Below are 16447 nucleotides of genomic sequence, written 5' to 3'. Positions count from 1 at the left end.
AGATGGAGTATAGCATGTCACATCACAGGACTTGCCAATTTCACATTGATGTCATCTACCCATTTATTTTGCAATGATACCATTTCTTTCTGATCCAGGCATTCATTAATTGTCCATTGTTTCTTAATTGCACAAAGTTGATTTGGGCCACATCAAAGAGTTAGCACATAAATACTCCCTTTTGCTTTCTCTTTATCTGTTGCTAATTGTTGTGCCTTGATATTTTACTGATCCACTCCATGTGTTATGGCTAGGATAGAAATTTGTCGTCTTACAGGAATTTTAATTAATTAAGTCTGGTTGGATGAGGGATTGTGGAAACCATGTAAAAAAAGATGGTGGGAGACCAGTCGTGCTGTGATATAAATACATATGGTCATAATTCTTAAGCACAGTGGCGCATCTCTGAGAAGGAGAGATTTGTCATAATTAGGCATATTTAATTTCACCAAGAGAACGCAACCAGCCTGCTGGAGCATCTCTTTCTTACTCCGTCTCTTCTTTTTTCGCCTTGTAGCTCCACGTTTTTCATATTATTCTGGCATTCATCATATTTCTGGCTTCACTGCTGTTACCTTTGTGTGAGGGTTATGATGAAGGGGCCCATAAACCTCCCAGTGTCTCACAAATGAGATTAGAATGGCTTGCCTCACAGGGGCAACCCTTCGCTGTGCATTGGGCTTGAGTTTCAATTTGTGCCCTGCTGGAGCATCTGCTGAAAGGAAGCTGGCACACGGAAAACAGATATGACGCTTGCAGTTCAATTAGACATAAGGGAATACAACAGATATTAGGGATGACAAGTGATCCAGTCCACAATCAAATGTTTATGAGGGTGTAATGTAATGCTTGCTTGAACAATCTTCTCATGGATGGCTCATGTTTCAAGTGCTGAGACATAAAGAATGACCAACATCAAGCATTCGGATTAGTTACTAAGACAGGGCATAATGATAGCAACACATGGGAACTCAACATGTTGCTACCGAATGTTTCGTTACCCCGACATCGACTCCATTCAGCTGAGTTACTGATACTTGTCATCTCCCATCAGATATTTTTGCATCAGTTCAAATGTGTTAATCTTTTCCTATGGCACAACTGATAGTGTGTTGCGTCAACAGCCTCAGAGACAGGTTATGAACCTGTGGAAACCAGGAAGTAATTGTGTTGTTCACCTAATCAATGATGAGTGCAATTCGGAGGTCGCATTTTCCCTCTAAGATTACATTTTTACTCCACTAATGGTTAGGTTTAGGTTTGGGCATATGGTTAATAAAATATGCCTTCTTGTTGACTATTACATCATTTACTATTAAAAACAATGTGCTTTTCAACTCGCTTTTGGGGCCACTCTGTGGACATTTCACCCAGAAACTGAAGATAATGCGTGACCATGGCTGTGTCTCAGTGTGCATTCTTTTGTGTTCTTACATTCTCGTGGACTCATTCGACTTCATTATACACTGCCGAAGTTCAATTCCAATTCTCAAGAACACAAGTACCAAGAATGCATAAAATTACCTGAATGTGTACTTGATTAGGCCGAATATCGAGAATGCATCAGATGGTGACTTGCGGGCTGGAACCTGGTACCACGGTGGCAGACAAAGGACATTTATCATTATGATATGATATATCAGTGGTTTTACCTCAAGAGTTTCCCACTGTTAGCTCACGAAAGTCTGATGGCTCATGAGAGTTGTTATACTCCTTCAATATTTGTTGTTTTGTTGGGCATCATTTTAATATAGTAATAAACACATGAAGGAGATGCATGTTTACAGACTTTATTCTTTTAATGTGTCACTAGTCCTGCAAAACCTCACTGGTGTGATGATATTAATGCTGTCACTGGTGTCATAATGCCAGTAGTTCTCTCAATGGCTTTGTATCACAGTGACAGTTAATTGCGCAACAGGAAGGATTGCAGCACATCTCAATGCTCACAGTGAAGCTTACTGAGGTCGCTTTAGCTAGGAAGCCAAGGAGCATCCTATGCGGAAGATTTTTTGATGAAGCCCTGACGCACGTATAAATTCTCCTCCCCCTTCAAATCTGACACAATAGTTTTAATCCATTGTGGTGGCAAGGGCGTGGTCGAGCATTCGTCCGGAGAGAGAGAAAGCGGTAAGAGTGCACACACCTGAGTGCTATAATGTCTAAAACTTGTTTCTGATTTCAGTAAGCACTGGGGAGAGCAATAAAAAGGGACCATGCCAGAGACGAGGGAGAGAGAGCTACCAGTCAGAAAGAGACTGTACTAAACCATGACCTAATGATTGTGATGCTAAAAAGCTATTTTGAAGGTCCCTCCTCCCAAGTTTCCCATATGACATCAAGCACACCGTGCGGCCGCCTCCCATACAGCAGCTCGAATGGGGAAAACCCTGTGGAGGCTTTTTGCATCTCTCTCTCTTTTATCTGCCGCTGTCTCCTCTCCTTAAATACTCCCTCCACCCCTAACTGGAACATGAGATTGGTGTGGCAAACAGGTGGACCTCATTCACCACTTATCTTCCCAGCCTTGCTCTGCCCAGATGCTGCTCGATCCCGCCCTGCTCACCACATACCCCCATCCCCAAACTCAGGTTGGAGAATTCTCCGGCCTGTGACATACTCCCCCCCATTTCTAGAGAGGGAGCATTGGTGCGTCAGGATGGTCTCCGGGACCGGTCACTTTCATATACATATTTCACTATTATAAAAGAGCGGTTGCATCGAGTGATGCAGGACGCTCAGACAAAAGAAGATACAACCCAATTGTTAATACCGCAGAGCCGTCGGGAAATGTTATTCCAGATGGCTCATTATAATCAGATGGTGGGTCACTTAGGGCAGGAAAAGACACTGAACCGACTAATGGCCCGTTTCTATTGGCCGGGCATTCACGGGGATGTTCGCAGGTAGTGTGCAGCATGCCTTGAATGTCAGCTGGTGAATCTGCTGGCTACCCCAAGATCGCCATTACGCCCCCTTCCGTTAATCGAGGTCACCTTTGAAAGAATTGGCATGGACCTCGTCGGGCCATTAGAGCGGACAGCACGCAGACATCGCTTTGTATTGGTTCTGGTGGACTACGCAACACGATATCCGGAAGCAGTGCCTCTGCGCAACATCTAAGCACGTAGTGTTGCAAAGGCACTCTTCAGAATAATCTCCCGAGTGGGGATTCAGAAAGAAATCCTCACTGATTAAGGCACTACATTCATGTCACGAACGCTCGACCACGCCACCACCGCCACATCCACGTTTCACCTTTACATTTGAAATAAACCACAATTGTCACATACTTCAACAGTGCATCTTGAATTATTAGGTTATATAATGAAAATATCAATAAATCAAGTTTTAACAACATAATTGAGAGCGCTCCAGTGTAATGCAGCTGTGCAGAGACAGCACTTTGAAGTGACACGTGAGTGAGCAGAACATTCTATTTTATAAATCCGTCTTGCTTCGATTCATCCATCCTTGTTTCCTTTCCTTGCTTCCTTTACAGATTTTGAGGAAAGAATGCAAGGAAAGGAAATGAGGATGCACAATTTCAGAAATGAAAAGCACTTAGTAAGATCAGAGTGGACAGGAACCCCCTACTGCATACTTAAATTATGTAAAAAAAAAATAAAAAAAAATAAAAAAATATATATATATATATATATATATATATATATATATATATATATATATATATATATATATATATATATAATAGCCAATTGAAGGGCTATAGACTCCAGACCTATGCCGCGGTCATAGGTCTTACAACGCGAGACTAGCCGTTCAATAACATAATTTATGTAAATATATTTAATATACTGTACATAAAGATTTTGGTTCTTGTGTGTTCGATTTTGACACAACACATTTAAATGTTTTGAATTGAACTAAATTGCACTTACTATTCAACACACTTACTATTGAACTTAACTTGCACTTACTGTAAGTCTAAGGTGCTAGTACCAATACTACTCCAGCCACCTTAAGAGCTTGGTAGTACAACACTGTAGATGTTGTTGAACTTTGTATGACAATTTGCTTGCTATGTTCCTCATTTGTAAGTCGCTTTGGATAAAAGTGTCTGCTAAATGATTAAATGTAAATGTAGGTGTGCATGAGATTTGAGAATATGGCTTTGGTCTGTTCGCCACCCAAAGCTATTTTATGGCTTCAGAAGACTTGGAATATAGCAAGCAAGTTATGTTAACTACCAGAGAATGTGAGCGGAGCGATCAAAATTTCACTGGAGCGAGGAGCGCGTTTCACAAGACTGCGCTCAGCTCCGCTCCAGCCGCTCACAAGGCGCTCACTTTCCGCTCCAAACAGAATGCTCTCCTGAAAGAAAGGCAATTAATCTGCCTATTGTTTTAAAATTGGTAGCCTATATTAAATGTTCTTAGTCTTTCCTTCCTGTGATGGGGAGGGCCAGACAGAGGCTACAAGAGTCCAAATTGAATTAAATTCCAGATGCCATTTATGGTGCAACCAAAATACCAATAACCAGGGGAATAAATATTTTTTTCATAGCACGGAACTTTTAAGTTTAAAGGCTGAAATACACCGGGTACTCTTATTTTGAAATGTATGCGCTTCACTGCTTTCAGCTGCTCATTAAAACAGATAAGGGAAATAAAATGTGCACACCTACAATAATCTACAATGCATTACAATGTAAACAAATAAAAGTAAACATGGTCATATTTCATCAACACTATATCATCATCATCATCATCAAGAGTTGATCATTAGTGATCGCTTGTTATAAATTTCCGATATTGCCTAATGATTGCGAATCACTCCGCAACAGCTGGAAACACTCACAAGCCCCTGCGTGCTTGGAGAAAATACAACAGTGCCGCCTTTTCACTTTGAAGGACACAGCGCATGCATTTATTTAATTAAATTGTATTCTTTTGAAGTTTGATAATCACATTAGGTCATTTCATGATTCCTGTCTGCCCGCCCCCAAATTTAAGACCTGTTTAAATTATAATTAAGACTTTTGTTGTATCATTTAAGATATTTAGACTTTTTCTGACCTTAAATTTTGGAAAACTGAATTTAAGACATTTTAAGACTTTTTAAGGATCCACGGGAACCCTGTTTTAAACAGAGTGAATTATCAGAGATGAGGCAGCATTTAAACTCGGTGTGATTCACAAGTTGATGGTGACAGGTGCCGTTTCCAACAACAGACTACAGTGAGGCAAGGGCGGAGCTAGAGCCCCCTCTCCGACAGAAGCCTGGCCACCACATTGGCCACCCCACTCACAGCCGCACCTCTCCGTCCTGGGTGAGTATCCACTCCCCTCTGTATTTGTTTCCATGCGCTGCATCGCCATTTATTTGTCCCTCCAGAAAATATGTTGCAAAATGCTGGGCTCAACACAATTTTTATCATTTACTCTGCTCAAATCACAAAATTAGCACTTGTGTCCTTTTCTAATTTTCCTAATCAAAAGAAATCATGTTCATTTGTTTCTCATGCATCAATCAAAATGCAACAGCCGGCGTTAGATGAAGTTTTGAAGTGCATTTTACATTTTCTGGTGTCTTCTCAATAACTAACATTCACTTCAGACACTTGGTGAACTTTAGAAACGAGTTAAAGGGTTCACAGTTTGGACAGAGCAGATTCACTGGCTTTTTACCAACATGTCAATTCGCATGGGATAAGAATAACGGGTTATCTTTACAGAGCGTTTGATAGGTAGAAGATGCTATTATCTTTACCGGTGCGGGAATGTGTAGCCCACAAAAAGTCTGGAAAAATTACTGGCTTTTATTAGGCTTTTTCATTACCCCACGTCCCACATATAAAATAACCCCATCCAAATAGGGCAGAGAACAAGGCTGTTTTTATTTTTTAAAGTAGCCTAAATCAAGGCATTGTTGGTGCAGTTGTTATTTGCGCCATTAAATATTAGGTCGTATGCCAATATGAAGAGGGATTTTTTTTGTGCATGATGCAAAAAAATAAACAAGAATGTTGACAAAGAAATTATGCTTAATTTCTTTCTCATTTCATGCAGTGATGACTTTTGAACTTGAGAGTTGCAGTTGAGCGATTGCACATGAGCGAATATTTGAGCGGAGCGACAAATCGCTCCACTCCGCTCACATGCTCTGTTGACTACTGACTACTTTTTAAAGCTTTTTAGTGCTTTTTTGTCCTCATAAGATAGAAAGAAAGAAAGCCATATGGTTTTTAAAAGGCATAAATGGTGAAACAATTTTCATATTTTGAGTGATCTATCCCTTTAAATTTACAAATACTGTCAGCTATAAATTCTGTTTGTCATCCACTGTCTATATCATTAAAAAAAATATCAAAACACACCAGGCACACACACAAGCTTTATACATTAAGTACATTCATTTTGGTGACATCTCCTATTTGAACGATACCTAATGATTGTTTACTAATGGTGTTAACAGTCATTATCTTGCAATGTATGTTGCACATCATCTACACTAGCATGTTCTGATGAATTCCTCCAGCAGTGATAGACATTGAATCCTGTTTGGCCATTTAAATATGATTTGAAATGCAACAGACTGTTTTGAAGAGAATGAATAATACAGAAACCAGCCAAGGGCACAACAAAAGGTCTTTAATGGCATGATCTCAGCTCAATAATTCAGTATGCACATCCTGTCTTAGAAATGTTTACTAGAGCGTTTTGCAAATTCAGTCTGAAGTGAATTTTTAATCCTTTTTTTTTTGGCTCATCATAACTAGCTGGCAGTTAAAGGTGAAGTGTACTACTGTATATCTGCTCCACTAGCATCAGCAAATGGAATAGAGTGCAACAGTGCTCACTTTTTCAGCCATCTTGGTTCTGGAAGTATTTTTCCCATTCACTTTTTCAATAAGGACTTCATAAAATCCTTAATAAAAGAGTTCTAAGTCATGAACCAAACCAGTCAGCTCCGTGGTGAATTACAACATATCCAACTTTGATTTGAAGCTAAAAAGTTTTTGAAAATCAAATAACAAAATTATTTAATGAGAGAATAAACTACAATTAAAAATTGCAAATAAAACAAACTAATTAAAAACAATGGAAAAATATAAAACTTGCCACACACTCTCACGGCGAAATCATCAGAATTCGTACGACTTTTCTAAATTTGGCTAATTCGTATGATATTGTGCGACTGCACTCGTTTGAATTCCTACGACTTTCACTACAGCCAATGATGTCGCTGGACATCGTTTCCATCTAATACACGACAATTACTTGCTTCTGTCACACACAACAGCTTCCTATCATGTTTACACACTCTACTGATTGGTTAAGTTTAGAAAAGGGGTTTGAGTAAGGGCATAATATTAATAAGTATGTCCTTAACACCTCGTGTGCAGAACTCGCGCTTACATCTGCATTAGACATCCGGGAATTTGCACGTGATGAAGTAATACGAGTTTATGCGAACAACATCGCGCGAGACCATACGAAATAGCCAACTTGTAAATTATGTACGACTTTTCATGAGATTTAAGTTGTTGATTAAAAGTATAGAAACAATATATTTTAAGTTTAATGCAAAATTTTCAGATATATACAAATTTTCAAGTAGTTTGAGTGTGTAAACACGATGGGAAGTGATGGCTTTAACAGAAGCATATACCATTGATTAACAACCTCAGCAGAAAAACAAAATGAATCGGATTTTTACTTTTGTAACCGGACTGTTGTGCTCTTTTGCAAATATAACAAGCAGTTTTCTGAACACTCCTCTGTTTTCCATTGGCTGAACAAACAGATAGCTACACCCCAAACTCACATCATTGGTTGAGCCGATATTGTCATGTCGGGATGCTCAAGTTGTGATAGCGCCATTGTTTACACTTCAACATATGGCAAATTTGTATTTGTATTTTGTATTTTTTTCTCCTTTTTCACCCAATTTGGAATGCCCAGTTCCCAGTATGCTTTTAAGTCCTCATGGTCGCATAGTGATTCACCTCAATCTGGGTGGCGGAGGATGAATCCCAGTTGCCTCTGCATCTGAGACCGCAACCCACGCATCTTATTATGTGGCTTGTTGAGCGCGTTGCCACGGAGACATAGCGTGTGTGGAGGTTTCATGCCATCCACCACAGCATCCGCGCTCAACTCACCATGCGCCCCACCGAGAACGAACCACATTATAGTGACCACGAGGCGGTTACCCCATGTGACTCTACCCTCCCTCGCAACCGGGCCAATTTGGTTGCTTAGGAGACCTGGCTAGAGTCACTCAGCACGCCCTGGGATTCGAACTAGCGAATTAGCAAACTCCAAGGGTGGTAGCCAGCGTCTTTTACCACTGAGCTACCCAGGCCCCAACATATGGCATATTTATAGTTGTCTATTCACATTAAGGTGGAATCAGAGAAAGTAATTTAACAACGAAAAAAATATCACACTTCACCTTTAAATTTTGCTAACTGTGTAACTGAACATGACCAAAATAAATGTACTGTCTAGCCCAATTTCCACGCTTGAATTTTTCTCTATCCTACATACAGAAAAGCACAAAACTGACACGTTGGTTTACCAAGCATGTAAGTGGAGGCAAAACTAAAGATTATAAATGGTGATGCACTGGTGAGTATCCCACCCCCTTTAGGGTTTATTATATTAGTACTTATATTTCAGGAGGATTCTCTGCCTCACAGCACATTTACTGGCATCAATCTTTTGTGACACCCACTTGAAGGCTATAGTCAAGGTCTGCTGCGTGTTCTGTGGTGGGGGAAAAACACCAAACACACTTACAGTATGCTGCTACAGTGTCACATATCAGCTCCAATACAAAGAAAGGGGAGATCAATGTCATTTTGAATCCATCTACAGCATATCTGCTGTAATCAGAGTGATGCAGAGCTTTTACAATAGCACTGTTCTCAATGATTTTACACACGTCATCTTTAAATGTTGCTTTATCGATACAAATTTTGCAAAGTACTTTTCACAAGCATTTTCTGTGCTTTTAAGGCAAGGATCACTATTAATGTTGTTTATATACTGTATACTGCTACATTCAGGAGGTTAGTTACTTGATCTAACCTTCAAAAATGACTTTTGCTGGTTTCACCTAGTGAAATCAGGCTTGATTCAGTTATATTAAATACAATTTGTGACTTGAATAAAACCAATTAATTAAGTTTTCATTGAAGGAGTGACTTGAGCCATTTCTAGGAACCAGAATATCATAGAGACTTGGGGTGGGCTCTTTTGACAAACATTACTATAGACTGAAGAAATTAAGATCAGTTCTGTTGTCACTATCTTGTGGTTCAGGGTAGTATTACAAGTGGCATCACAATCACAAGCAATATTAATGGAGGAAATAGGTCATACTATACAGTACATTTGCAAGTCTCCATCAAATATGTCTTAAAGGAATAGTTCACCCAAAAATGAAACTCCAGACACTATTTACTCACCCTCGGGTTGTTCTAAATAATGCATCTCCTTTTTTACTTCAGAGTCTTTAGACATGTTTTGTGAGTTCAGTTCTCTGGTTTGTGTACACCTGTGTTGTGTTCTCTGTAATTAATTACAAAGTAACAAAGTGAGTTCTCGCTTGAACGCTCCATATTTCGAGCAGGGGCTGTGTGAACTGATCCTATCGTGCACTCTCATAAGAGCAACATCCGGTGAAGATTTTCACTAAATAATCATTTAGATTTCAGTTTGTTTCTCACCAAACCTTATCATATGCATTCAGAACAAGGCATGAGTCACATTTAATCATTTATTAGACTTATGAACAGTGTTGGGTAAGTTACTAAAAAAAGTAATACACTACAAATTACTAACTACTTCTCTAAAATTATAATCAGATTACTTTACTGATTACTCGATTGAAAAAGTACTTACTTTAGTACATTACTAAATACTTTACTTTTAAGTTACTTTCTAATTTTTTGTTTTTCCGCTCAACAGATTCAAAATAATGTCTATTTTCTCCTTGTTCATTGTCGCACCTTCAGCTGTCACAGAAACGCAAACAGACGTACAAATGAACATATGAATTCACATTTTAATTGTATTACACATAAATAATTTTTTTTTATTTTTATATGTTTGTAACCCAAGTAATGTTCTTTAAAGTAATTACTTTCATTGAAAGTAATATGATTACTGATGATTATAAATGTAATGCGCAGATTACAGTAACTAATTACTTTGTAATCCAATTACACCCAACACTGCTTCTGAATTATACTTTTGTGTCCTTTTGAAGCTTGAAGAGGTGGTCATCATCCACTGCCATTTGTATGACATCAGTAAGTAGAACATTATTTCAAAATTTCTCCCTTTGTGTACCAAAAAAGAAAGTCCAGAGTTACTGAGTTTTCATTTTGGGTGAACTATACCTTTAATATTTTAGACAAAATATTAAAGGATTTTTAAAGATGGAAATCCTCTTAGGTAGTTTTCTTTTTATCACAATATTACAAATAAGTGAATGTAGAGGTACATTTGAAATAATTTCACTACTTTGAGCAGATGTTGCCATTTTTAACCATTAAAAGAAGATTAAAAGAAAGTTAAAATTAATGTGAAGTCTACTTACTCTTTATTTGCATCCTGTTGGGTTTCGTCCCATTAGGCATCATATTAACTTTCTTTCCATTGTATAAAGAATACAGTTATTTATAATAGGTTATTTATGAGTGATTTAGTCAAGTTAATTAAATGTTAGTTAATTTATGATAAGTTATTTAGTAAAGTAAATTAATAAAGCACCTGAGCTTGACCAGAGCATCTTTCTGAAGGTCTGGTATCGAAATGATGAAGTTATAATACTAACATTTTTCTTTTCTTTTTCTTTTTTTAAGGTTAAAGAGTTCAAAAGTTAGGCCTACTGCAACAGGAATGACCCAACTATGGTGTTTAAGTATTGCATGATACACAATAATATTTTTCAAGATTGCAGTGTTAGGATAACTCATTTAAGATGTCTTTTTTTATATAAGACAGTGTCCTGTTTCTTAAGATTTATAAGACATTTTTGTGAACATCAAATATACTTATATATATATATATATATTGCAGTTGTAAACAAAAACTATAGCCAAATTTCAGCTTGGCTACACCCAATTAATTTTTTTGTGTTTACTCTACTGGAGAAATACAGTTTGACTGATTGATTTTTAGAGAAGAGATACTGGATTGCAGCAGGCGCTGTATGAAAGGCTCCATCTGATGACTGCTGATTATAACATTTGTCATAAAAGCAATGTAGTTTTGATCAGTACTGTGTAGCTTGTGTAGCATGGAAGTAGTGAATTTGCAGCACCCAGAAAATGATGGCTTATGGATATGTAACTTCAGTTTTCCATAAATAGTATTTAGTTGTTGTTTTGTTGTTTAGGGGACCTATCCACACAAAAACGTTTGCCTGATATGGCTCATTTTGTCACGGTCCTGTCACTCTGTCAGTCTGGGTTTTTGTCTGACAGGACCCTGGCATTATCGTCCCATGTCTGTCTTGTGTTTCATTGTCTGTTTTTGTGTGAGCGCACGGTTTCGGTTGTATTCCCTGCCGTGCGTCTTGTTTCATGTCGGGAGCACTCGTGCTCCATGTCTGTCTGTTATTGGCGTGGGCGCATCGCGCTTATGTCATCTTGGCAGCATGCACTCGCGTCAGTAGTTTGTCCATCTCTCGCGAACACTGGTGCGCCTCGTGTCGCGCTTGGGTTGCACTAGTGTGTCTAGTGTGATACAGTCGATCGGTCTAGTTTGGTCTTCATCCCATCCCTGTCTGGTCCGGTTGGTCCTGGTTCCCTGTTTCCCTCTGCCCCAGCCCTGGACTGTTCGTTTTCACCCTACGGGGTTGTTTATGTAGGTTTTCCCCCTTGTGGGAGCTTTATGTTGGTTTTTGTTTTTTTTATAAATAAATCCTCTTTTTAACTCTGCTTTTGGGTCCTGCCTCTGCTTTCTGTGACACATTTGGGTTGGAAAAACTGTAACAAGCCCTTTTTTTTTTTTTTATACACTGTTAATCAGAATCAGAATCACAATCAGCTTTATTGCCAAGTATGCTTACACGTACAAGGAATTTGTCTTGGTGACAGGAGCTTCCAGTGCACAACAATACAATACAATACAGCAACAGGACAGAGATAATAATAAAAAATAATAAAAATAAAAATAGAATGAAATAAAAATAGAAAATAAAGTATATATAGAATACACAATAAGACAAATATATATATATATATATATATATATACACACACATATATACACATACATACACATATACATATATATATATATATATATATATATACAAACACACACATACGTAGTGCTAATTTAAATACAAATCTGTTATATACAGTGCAAGGGAATGTAATGGCAGAAGAGGTAGGATGTGTTGAATACATAAAAAAAGACTAAACTGTGAATTACACATAATTATTGCTCAATGGGGCAGTTTTAACTGTTCATGAGATGGATAGCCTGAGGGAAAAAACTGTTCCTGTGCCTGACGGTTCTGGTGCTCAGAGCTCTGAAGCGTTGGGCAGAAGGCAACAGTTCAAAAAGGTAGTGGGCAGGGTGAGTGGGGTCCAGAGTGATTTTCCCAGCCTTTTTCCTCACTCTGGAAGTGTACAGTTCTTGAAGGGAGGGCAGGGGGCAACCAATAATCCTCTCAGCAGTCCGAACTGTCCTTTGTAGTCTTCTGATATCCGATTTTGTAGCTGAACCAAACCAGACAGTTATTGAAGTGCAGAGGACAGACTCAGTGACTGCTGAGTAGAACTGTAGCAGCAGCGCCTATGGCAGGTTGAACTTCCTTAACTGGCGAAGGAAGTACAACCTCTGCTGGGCCTTTTTCACAATGGAGTCAATGTGGGTCTCCCACTTCAGGTGCTGTTAGATGGTAGTGCCCAGGATGCTGAATGACTCCACTGATGCCACAGTGCTGTTTAGAATGGTGAGGGGTGTCAGTGTTTGGGTGTTCCTCCTAAAGTCCACAATCATCTCCACCGTTTTGAGCGTGTTCAGCTCCAGGTTGTTTTGACAGCACCAGACAGCCAGCTGTTCAACCTCCCTTCTATATGCAGACTCATCGTCATCTTGGATGAGGCCGATGACAGTGGTGTCATCTGCAAACTTAAGGAGCTTGACAGAGGGGTCCTTGGTGATGCAGTAATTTATGTACAGGGAGAAGAGTAGTGGGGAGAGCACACATCCCTGGGGGGCACCAGTGCTGATTGTACAGGTGCTGGAAGTGGATTTCCCCTGTCTCACAAGCTGCTGCCTGTCTGTCAGAAAGCTGGTAATCCACTGACAGATAGACGTGGGAACAGAGAGTTGGTGTAGTTTAGTCTGGAGTATATCTGGGATGATGTTGTTGAAAGCCGAACTGAAGTCCACAAAAAGGATCCTTGCATATGTCCAGCTTACATAAGAAACATTTTTTTTACATCAATTTTTCATTATAAGGAAATGGGGCCTCTCTGACAAAGCTTATTCAACAGACCAATTTGTGTAACAGTGGCTATTTTAAATGAATGTTGAACTTAAATGGCAACCTTTAATGGATGTAACTGTTGGAGAGCAGGGGCCCTTCTCCTCCTCCTCCTCCTCCTCCTCCTCTTCCACTCCTGGATGGCCAGGAGCACTGCTGTTGGAACGGCCTCCGTGGCCGAGGCTGCTGGCACTGGGACAGCCGAGGCTTCAGGTGCTGGCTCTGGGACGGACGACAGCCGAGGCTTCAGGTGATGGCTCTGGGATGGACGAGGCCTCAGGCGATGGCTCTGGGATGGACGAGGCCTCAGGCGCTGGCTCTGGGATGGACAAGGCCTCAGGCGCTGGCTCTGGGATGGACGAGGCCTCAGGTGCTGGCTCTGGGATGGACGAGGCCTCAGGCGCTGGCTCTGGGATGGTCGAGGCTTCAGATGCTGGCTCTGGGATGGTCGAGGCTTCAGACGCTGGCTCTGGCTCTGGGACGGACGAGGCTTCAGGCGCTGGCTCATTGACCATGGCAGGTGTGGGCTCTGACAGCAGCACAGGATTACTGCCATACCCCAGAGTGTAAGAGGAGAATGTGAGCCTCAATACATAGTCAATTAATTCGACCAAGGAAAGTTCACATCTGCCACCTGGCAGACAGGATTTCACATGCTCATTAAGTCCAAACCGATAGCAGTCTTTGAGACAAATATCTCCCCAACTGAAATCTTGGGCAAGACTGCAGAACTGCTCTGTATATTGCTAGATGGTATCACCTCCTTGTCTGAGAGACAACAATTGCCAAGATGCTAGATCCATAGTCTGGTAAGTTGTTCTGTAATGTTTGCAGGCAAGAGGCGAGAGAAGGAGGATCTTTGTGCAGGCTTTTTAATTAAAACTCAGAGAAACATAAAATTACTCAAAACATGACAACAGAACAAACCATTACATCCATGAAAGGTTAACAACTGACAAAGACAGAGAACAGAAGGGCAATACATACACAAGAACTAACAAGGTTAACAAGACACAGCTGGGATCAATCAAGGAGAACACAGAGAACAGAGACACAACAAAAACCAAACCCAATCCTCAAACTAAAAGTCTTTATCCTTATAGTGATATCTAGTGGCCGCTAGGGATAATGTCCCAAGTGTTACAAGTTGTTGCTTTTGATATTTTTTTTCTGATTGATTTGTTGCTTTTTCCAACAGTCTCATTTGCCATTTTTTTATGTTAACGGTCAATAATTTGTTGGTCAATTAAAGTCGTTACCAAACACTGACTGGCTGTTTGACTTCATAAATCTTTACAATCCGCTTCAGAAATTCAGCGACATAGTAATTCTTATTCATATATTCTTATGTAGCAATCCCACCAAAACAAGTTTGCACAGATTTACATCATGTTGCTTACGATGGTATTTATTGTATTTAATCTCAGATCTAAGTAACTTATAAAATGTGTTAATAAATATGGACACAGTCTAAAGGAAAAACGAATGCAGTTGTCTTCTATACAGACAATTGCGTACTAAAATGCTGATTACAAGTGTACATTTGATACTTGAACTTGGCTTCTTGTACAAATAATGATTTCTTCCACCCCAGCACTTCCTGAGAGCCAGAATCCTCTTTGTTATAAGAGTATGTTTCCTTTGTTGTTTGGGTTATGATTTTACATGAGTTACACAAAAATTGTGGAATGTAGATACAATTTTGTAGCTGTTATTTTAAATTCCAACAAAGGACTCAGAGATGGACAGTAATAGGCCTACAGCATTGTCCTCCCATATTTTGCATCGTCCTTTATTATCTCCTTTATTTTGCTTGTTCGTTTTCTGTGTCAGCTTTATTTGTATGGAACAGAGGGGGTAGTACAGTTTATTTTTATGAAATATTTTTGACATCCACTGGGATGTCTCTCGATTTAGTAGCAGAGCACACCTCTATTGTGCAATTGGTTCCATAGATTACAGTTCTGTCGCATCTCATTGGTCAACTGACTGAGGATCAAACCACACGCACACTCACACTCGCACACACCTTCACTCGCTTCTAATGCTGCTCACTGCTGCCAGTGCAGAACGCGGCGCTCCGTGTTGGAACAAGACGCTAGTTAAACATTTCAAGCCGCTGGAATCTGTTCGAGAACACCCAGAATGTTAAAGCACAGACGTTACTAAGCAGGCATAAACTGTGCGTAAGGTGTAGTGGCGCATTTGCGCGCATTTAACTAACGCGTAATTCTCCGAGCGTGTACACAGAGTTGAGGACAGGCGCACTTGTCCGCTGTGTCTCGGACTCTATATGGAGGGATGTCGGAATGGCTTGCACCAGGAGAACCAAAACTTTGGTGTCTACATGTGTAATACTAAGTGGCATGATCAACATTGTGTGTCTTTTGTATGTCGGATGGGTGACTAATTACATCGCTAATGTGTACATCAAAGTGCCGATGCCTGTCCCAGCCAAAAAGTTGGAGGGCGACAGGAAAGGCGAAACTCTGCGGATTATAGAGCGACTGGATCGGCTGGAAAATGTAGTTAATCAGCATATACAAGGTAAGATGAGCGCACTTTGAACAGATGCATTTGGCATTATATGCTTAACATATCTTAATAATTGCAACGTTGCTTTGTCTTCCACATAGCCTACTGTCTTGCGCATTTTTCCTTTGGTGTTAAATTTATTTTTGGACTCGTGAAAACGCAGCAAACCTTTGAATGGTGTTTGACTTATTTTTATTTTATTTTTTTTAAAACACTTAAATAGATAGTTCACCCAAAAATGAAAATTATTTCATAATTTACTCACCCTCGTGAGATGTGTGACTTTCTTTCTTCTGCTGAACACAGACGAAGATATTTAGAAGAATATTTCAGCTCTGTAGTTCCATACAATGCAAATGAGTGGTGACCAAAACTTTGGAGCTCCAAAAAGGAGATAAAGTCAGCATAAAAGAAATCCATTAGATTCCAG

At 39.7% G+C, this 16447-nt stretch overlaps 1 protein-coding gene across 1 annotated transcript in view; it reads left to right on the top strand.

Moving 5' to 3' along the window:
- The first annotated feature begins 15522 nt into the window (after positions 1 to 15522).
- LOC127412715 (polypeptide N-acetylgalactosaminyltransferase 18-like) overlaps positions 15523 to 16447 on the top strand; it is a 153246-nt gene continuing 152321 nt past the window's right edge. The window contains exon 1 of the mRNA XM_051649316.1: positions 15523 to 16029. Coding sequence (XP_051505276.1) covers positions 15792 to 16029 — 238 coding nt within the window. The 5' untranslated portion in view covers positions 15523 to 15791. The remainder of the gene's footprint in view (positions 16030 to 16447) is intronic.

Source organism: Myxocyprinus asiaticus, chromosome 2 (assembly GCF_019703515.2).
Source record: "Myxocyprinus asiaticus isolate MX2 ecotype Aquarium Trade chromosome 2, UBuf_Myxa_2, whole genome shotgun sequence".
NCBI classification, from domain to species: domain Eukaryota; kingdom Metazoa; phylum Chordata; class Actinopteri; order Cypriniformes; family Catostomidae; genus Myxocyprinus; species Myxocyprinus asiaticus.
The sequence above is the reverse complement of the archived record's forward strand: the minus strand, read 5'-3'. Positions and strand labels throughout refer to the sequence as shown.